This window comes from Andrographis paniculata, unplaced genomic scaffold, assembly GCF_009805555.1.
Source record: "Andrographis paniculata isolate CXL003 unplaced genomic scaffold, ASM980555v1 Contig142END, whole genome shotgun sequence".
In the NCBI taxonomy this organism is placed as follows: domain Eukaryota; kingdom Viridiplantae; phylum Streptophyta; class Magnoliopsida; order Lamiales; family Acanthaceae; genus Andrographis; species Andrographis paniculata.
Genome location: NW_026137416.1, coordinates 17501 through 25000, shown reverse-complemented (window position 1 = coordinate 25000; position 7500 = coordinate 17501). Strand labels below are relative to the sequence as shown.

General features: G+C 43.9%; 1 protein-coding gene across 1 annotated transcript in view; it reads left to right on the top strand.

The window, feature by feature from the left end:
- Window positions 1-5124: 5124 nt before the first annotated feature.
- The window catches only part of LOC127257479 (ATP synthase protein MI25-like), a 3548-nt gene continuing 1172 nt past the window's right edge, over window positions 5125-7500 (top strand). Inside the window, exons 1-3 of the mRNA XM_051283930.1 lie at window positions 5125-6583; window positions 6664-6688; window positions 6773-7500. The exon at window positions 6773-7500 is cut by the window's right edge and continues 1172 nt beyond it. Coding sequence (XP_051139887.1) covers window positions 6286-6583; window positions 6664-6688; window positions 6773-7355 — 906 coding nt within the window. The 5' untranslated portion in view covers window positions 5125-6285 and the 3' untranslated portion in view covers window positions 7356-7500. The remainder of the gene's footprint in view (window positions 6584-6663; window positions 6689-6772) is intronic.

Below are 7500 nucleotides of genomic sequence, written 5' to 3'. Positions count from 1 at the left end.
AGGTGTGAAAAGCCCTTCTCAAATCTCTCATCTCCTGGTCCTAGCAAGCATCGGAACCAGGTTCCGGTGGAGGAGAAGCTGCTCTTAGTTAGAGTAGGCTCCTACCCATCAATTGTTATGGCAGTCCAGTCAAGGTTGAGCAGTATCTTTCACTGGGGCTATCAGAGGTTCGTTCCCTTACTTACTAAAGTTCTACAAGGTGTAATGTTCAGAACTGCTCACATGACTCCCTCCCGGATTGATCCCTTGATGAGTTTGACGAGCTGAACCACCTGAATGAAAGAAAGAAGTGCGCATCCCTTACTCGACAAAAAAGCTAACCGAACCAGACTTTCCTTATGCATTTGCTTCATCTGGGCCCCTCGAACCCACATTCGCTATCCCCCTCCCTCCGACTGAGGAATCGAGCATCAAGAGAGCAATCTAGCTGCAGCGAATCTCCCCCGAAGCAAGAAATTTGCTTTTTGTTGGTTTATAGTCCATCTTAGGCTCGCTCCAAGTATTACGCTCGTTGGGTTCCGGTCTTCTTACTTTATGTTCCGGAGTCAATTGATCCCTCGATCAAGTCCTAACTTGCCGCAGCCATTCATTTCATAATTACAGTGCATAGGCCTATACGTCAGCCGGATCCCAGGCTCCAGGGCCCATCTTTCCAAAGAAGATAGAAAGCCTGCTTCACCTTTACTTCCTTCCGTACCTGATTCTTAGTCTGCTCTAAAAGCAGCTAGTGAGTCGATGTCTTATGGAGTGAAATCAGTATCGGGTAATTCAAAGGTTTCAGCTCTGGTGAAAATGGTATCTGTGGTATATCTCAAATATGTTGTTCACTTCATCCCTCTCCTTTCAGTCGAGTCACTTCTTTATGCCCTTACACGAGACGCAGATAGCGAGCAGACAGCTAGATTCTTACTGAGAAAACCACCTTTCTTTCTTTCATATGGGATTCTCCACATGAGGAGCATTAGAAGGCCATATAGAGCCAAATAGAATAGAATCTAAATTCTACATTCTCGGGCAGAAAAAGGACCGGGGTTTAGCTCTTTGAAGTCCCCAGAAGAATAAATAAACATTCTTTTCCTCTCTTTCCAGACGTCTCATCCCTTTCTTCTACCCGGGCAACAGAGGAAAAAGAAGCCCATTCCTTAGCTCATATTAGAGAAGGTCAGGAATGTTTCAATGAATAATTTATACCCGACCCTACTATAGTTACTGGTCAGAAGCCCAAGCATACAATTTCTTCGGCAACTTTCCCAGCTCTAAAGCTTCTTATGCCCTTGAATCGTCGGAATGCTGCTACTTGTGCCGTACTCCTCTATTGAATCAGTTCTAGCAGGTGAATCGGGGAAAGCTGCCTTGACTATTAGAGCTACGACTGCGGCCTTTCCAACATCTTCTTCCCCTATAAAAGAAGGGAAAGGGGCGCTCAAAGAGCCACCAGCAGCAGACAGAGACCAAGCAGCAGATAGAGCAGGAAGAGGAGCTGCAACAAGTTTCGCTAGAAGAAGCAGCGGGTTTTGCGGCAGCAGTGGAAAGAGCTTCAGCAGGAACTGCAGGTACGGCTGCTACACTAGCTTTTTTCGGGAGACCCAGAAGAGTGCCACAAAAGCAGCTACTAAGGTAAGAGCACCAACAACTTCTATCGCAGGAGCTACTACTTCTTTTCGCTGGAATCCCTAGAATGTGAGCTTAGACTAGAAAAGGGCAGAAGGAGCTACAAATTCGTTCGCTGCGTAGCTTGGGAAGGGAATTTTAAGGTTGAGTTCCAGTCCCACCAGCTTGATAGCTATATATTTCGCAACCGAACTGAAATGAACTTCCGTGAGAAAAGACTTAAAAAAAACTTGTGCCCCTGAGGCTTAGCGCGGGTCCCGGGCCGAGGGATTGGGTCTTTTAGGGCTTTTGTAAGGTCGTCAACCTGCTTTGTACAGAACCGACGGGGAACTACCAAGCCAAATCGAAATAGGGTTAGGCGCGAAAGAGTCAGCACGACAGTCTTCAATTAAGTAAGAAGCACACAACCGTGCCCGATACCTCTCAAGAGAACCATCTCCTTTTGTTTTGTCGAATGAAGCCTGTAGCACTGGACTTGCTTAGCTTATAAATATGAGGTTAGGATTGAGACAAATAAAATATGTCGGGGTTTTGCAATGGCAGAGATTAGGAACTTCTTTCTGGTAGGAAACTTATTCATTCATATCCTGGCGCGGATTCAATCTCCTCGTCAGTTGAGTGCTTTCCCGCGATAGAGAAATAGATAGAGTGGGTTTACCCTGCTTTTTTAATAGAAGATTGGGTTGGTCCGATCCTGTCCTGCTCCTTACAAAAGAGAGTATAGGTACAGCAAGTCCATGGACAGCTGCTAATTAATAGAGAGTGAAACTTGTAAGCCCAGGTTAGAATAGACTCGACCGTAGGGAGAAGTGAGAATAGACTATACTCGAACAAAGTGAGAGGGAGGTAAGCTTGTTTTTCTTGTTATAGGCAGTAGGACTACAAGGAATCGGCTTTTGGTTTCAGCAGTGAAGGATCTAAAATCTCAGCCTTTGGTCTTTTGGGATATTGTTTCAGCACAGAAAGAGCTGTTATCACGACTGAGAGGTCAGGCTCAAGCTTCAGGCCCCACCAATATGGACTAATCGGATCTTCTTTCAGGCGAGAAAGGGAGTATCCTCCTAATAAGCTCTACTTGAACAAGTAGAAAGGAGTCCCAATCAAAGCTTTCGTCTCGGGCGGAGCAGCTGTCTTTGAGGAAAATGATGCCTTGTTCCTAAAGTCTTGCTATTTTCTCGTAAATGAGCTTAGCTTGATTTAGCTGACCTTGTCCGAAGGACAAGTTTCGATCCTCGATCCAAGTTTCGTCTTTCGAGTCTCATTCGAGAGGTTGTTATTCGACCTGGAAACAACAGTTTTTTCTTTTCTTAAATGAAAGAGAAAGGGTACGAAACTACGTAGAAGCAATGTCCGCTAAAATAAGTCTTTATCCTAGGAGATTGCCTTCCCAAACTCAACTTAATCAATGGCATGGGGGATCCTTCCTAAAAGAATTGACTGACCTTGCTGTTTAGGACTTTCTTCTCTAAAGTCTAAAGAGATTACCCGCTGAGTACTCCCTCGCTAAGGTATGGTCACTTATTGGTGCTGAGTAGGGTTACTGCAAAGTTTTCGTGTGATCGACTCCCGGGTTTCCTCTTGAAGCGGCGCAGCTCCCAAGTACCATTTGTCTCCAAGTATATCTCCCACTTCCCATTGTGCGTTTGATTCCAACGGACCATTTCGTCATGCTTTGGACTGGCTGGCTGCACTGACTGTGTTAGCTTCCCTTGTTGCTTTTCGTTGAGCTTGAATTACGATTGAGAGAAGAGACAGCGGGCTAAGAAGTTTGTAAGTCACCTTCCCCTGAATGAACAAAAAGAGGGGTAACCGATCCTTATTTAGAATAAGATAAGATTTCGAATAAGATAAGCCGGAGCCTGCCTCAACCTCGGACCCGCCGCAAGAAAGGAACGTCAGATTGGTTCGAATCCAATTCGTGAGATAGAAATGATCTTAAGAGGGACCTAGCTAAATTCTCGAACAGGTGATTCTGTAGTCGCAGCTTACTCTTTCTCGAGGTGGGATACCTTAACTGGCTTAACTCTTGATCATATCTGCTGTCTCTAGCTAATCAGATCTTCCTTCTCATCGAAAGATGCGAAACAAACCGGGAATTGAATTAGGTAAAAAAGGACAAGGATCCATGGAGCGCTAACTAGTAAAGGGACCGGAACAGCCTATTATTGCTATTGCAAAGAAGAGGGCATTCTGTAAGATCGTGGTTAATAAGTTCCTGGGCTTACCCATGTGCAAACTGTTAGGAATCGATCTATATGCTTTGACGTTTGGGATAACTGAATAGCCTTATGCGTACCCCCTTTTTCGGATATTGGTACGTTAGATAGTCTAAGCAGCGTCAAAGTCTTTCCCGGTCCAGTGAAAGTCGCTTCTTCTACTTAAGAGGGATTTAATAAGTCTCCTCTCCCCGATAGCCTACAGCTCGCGTAACCCTATTTCCAGTAGCCAATAGAAGCGTACGGGCTGAATGAATAATTCAGGCAAGGCAGCTATCGTGACTTTATGCCATTCCAGCTTGCACCCCCTAGAATGAATAGGGCTTTCTTTCGAATTGGATTTCCCGACTTGAGAGCCTGAAGCCCTAAAGACCAAAGGAGACTGGCTAGAATGGATAGCGTTTGGTTGACCCCCACTTTAGAGAGAGAAAATATTTAGGGCCCACCAACTATATGGTTGGCTCACCTACCCACCATGAGAGCTGACCCGCCAGCTGAAGTGAGCGGGTATAATCTATTTCCCCTAAATGAAAGAAAACTCCACCATGAAATTCCTAGAAAGGAAAATGGTAAGCTCTCCAGAAAAGAGCATTAAAGGGTCGAATCTGGTTTTGTGGAATAAGGCCGAAAGAAAGGAATGATGGTTCATAGTAAATAAGCTATCAAGCGCCTATATGTTGCAAAAGGGACTTCCTTCCAGCTGTTGTCTACTCAAGTTATGTGAAGGCAATCATAGAAGACAGTTCGATACCATTGGGAGTTTCATCTGTCCCTTGTCCTCCATTCGAGGAACTTAGAAAAGGTACTACCCTCTTCGTTTAGTAAACATAAGTGCCCGACTCTTTCTAAATCCAGCTTCAACCGAGCATACGTCTGCCGCGGGAACAGGAAGAATGGAAATTTCTTTATATGTTGAAATCTTTCCCCTTGGAATACTGGGGGGCGCCTCGCCCTTCTTGGAAAAATCATGCTTTCAAACTTGCCGCTGTTCTTCTAAGAAAATCATCGATAATAGACCAAGTTAGATGGGAATCGCCTCTACAAAGCTTGTTTTATTTAGAGAGACCTAGTCAACTCATAAAGGATGCGTGAGGCCGAGCCCTTGATACTACGCTGGTCTTTAGCTAGTTTCAAATCTTTTTACCCTTCAGTGGTAAACAACTTAGCTGAAGCTAACCTCGGAACTGATCAAGGTTAGACTTTCATTGCTTCAATAACAACCAGATGGGGCACCCTTTAGGACACATGCGAACAATCCAACTACTATCTCTACTTGATCTTCGTCTGCTATTCTGTAATCTCTTAGGCTAAATTGACCTCTTTCGTTCCTTTCCTGCTTTCCGGCTTAGTTCAGTATGCCAGTTTGCTAACTTCTCGGCCGGGTGGGGTCAACATCCGATCTTTTGGCCTAGACCTCGAAGACTAGAAAGTATATGCCAATTTAGTATTTCCACACTTGCATACATAGCAACTTTAATATTCACAGGTCACAGGATTTGCAGATCGGCTGCGCTATGCCTCCTCCCCGAACCATCAAAAGTCGAGCCACCAATCTTAGTGCCTACAAAATGTTCCAACCAAAACCCCAATTACGGATACGGGTCAACCCCAGCCTTCAACAAGCCATCTCTAACCGATGATTGCCAGTTCCTAAGCTCTGGCCTAAACACAACTGTCTTCTCAACCCACTCGTACTTCAGCTTTAAATATCCGATTCCTTCACCCGAACCAAACCTTCCCTGCCTTAGTTCGATGGAATGCTACCCAGTTCATTCGTGCACTATGCTTAACACATGTCATTCGTTCTTTGACTTTCAAACTATATTGTTGATGTACTTGAATTTTCTTTGTCGAGATTGGGTTGGTGTTCCGTGTACCGCACCTTTGCTTGTGTAGCTTATTTTGAATAAGACAGGAAGCGGGTAGAATAAGATTAAGGAGGCGAGGTAAATGAGAAAGAACCCACTGATGATAGTGATCAGTATATGGTCTTTGACCAAGTTGAGAAATAAAGATAAATAGTCCATTGTTCTAATTGAAGAGCTTTTCCTATTCCTCCCCCCCTTCCCACAAGCTTCCATCTTTGAGATTGTCCAATTCTCCATCTTAGATGAGGTAGATCTGGACAATCTGACGTATATAAATCAAGACTTGCACTTTGCAGGGGCAAGCTCTCTCTATTTCCAAGATTTTCTCGTAGCATATGCCAACGAAATGCTCCTTTTTTTTTAGGGGGCTGGCTTTCGTTCGCAACAAGGTAGCCAAACGGGTTCTGTTTAGCGTGGACAACATTCACTGGCTAAACCATATCTATATGGATCTTGTGGATCATGGAAGCCGAAGTGAATACTTTGTCCAAGTTATAAAATTGATTGGAGGGTAGTCTTTCTTTTTCTGATGTTTCCTGACGTACTGGAGTTATAACATTTGAATTTCTCTTACATTCTTCGTTCCCGAAATGGATCCTATCAAATATTTTACATTTTCTATGATCATCTTTATTTCAGGTATTCGGGGTATTCTCCTTAATAGACGAAATATTCCTATTATGTCAATGTCAATTGAATCAATGTTATTAGCTGTGAATTCGAACTTTTTGGTATTTTCTGTTTCTTCGGATGATATGATGGGTCAATCATTTGCTTCATTGGTTCCAACGGTGGCAGCTGCGGAATCTGCTATTGGGTTAGCCATTTTCGTTATTACTTTCCGAGTCCGGGGGACTATTGCTGTAGAATCTATTAATAGCATTCAAGGTTAAACATGACTCCTAGAGAGTTACCAAAATACGAAGTTCTCTTCCCCTTTCGTTCTCTTCTTTCTTTTTGATTTTGAGGGTCAGGGCCTTTCTCGCTGGGCGAGCGCATCCGATTCTAAAGTGCTTTCGTAAACCACTTCCCGTTCAGTTGCTGAAAGATAGATAGAAATAAGGCTTTCTAAATGAGATTGAGTTCGCAGGCTAGAAAGATGCTATTTGCTGCTATTCTATCTATTTGTGCATCAAGTTCGAAGAAAATATTAATTTATAATGAAGAAATGATAGTAGCTCGTTGTTTTATAGGCTTTATCATATTCAGTCGGAAGAGTTTAGGTAATACTTTCAAAATGACTCTCGACGGGAGAATCCAGGCTATTCAGGAAGAATCGCAGCAATTCCCCAATCCTAACGAAGTAGTTCCTCCGGAATGCAATGAACAACAACGATTACTTAGGATCAGCTTGCGAATTTGTGGCACCGTAGTAGAATCATTACCAATGGCACGCTGTGCGCCTAAGTGCGAAAAGACAGTGCAAGCTTTCTTATGCCGAAACCTAAATGTTAAGTCAGCAACACTTCCAAATGGCACTTCTTCCCGTCGCATCCGTCTTCAGGACGATCTAGTCACAGGTTTTCACTTCTCAGTGAGTGAAAGATTTGTCCCCGGGTCTACGTTGAAAGTTTCTATAGTAGAACTCATTCGAGAGGGCTTGGGGGTCTTAAAAATGGTTCGGGTGGGGGGTTCTCTTAAGAATAAAGAAGACGAATAGAATCTAATTCATGAGAAGAGTCCAGAGGCACTTCATTCAATCGAAAGAAGCATTACGAACAGATACCCAGCATGCCAGTGGCGCGACCTGGTCCGAGAAAAGATGGACCTCAAGGATTTGCTTAGGCAAAGGAAGGATGGGAGCA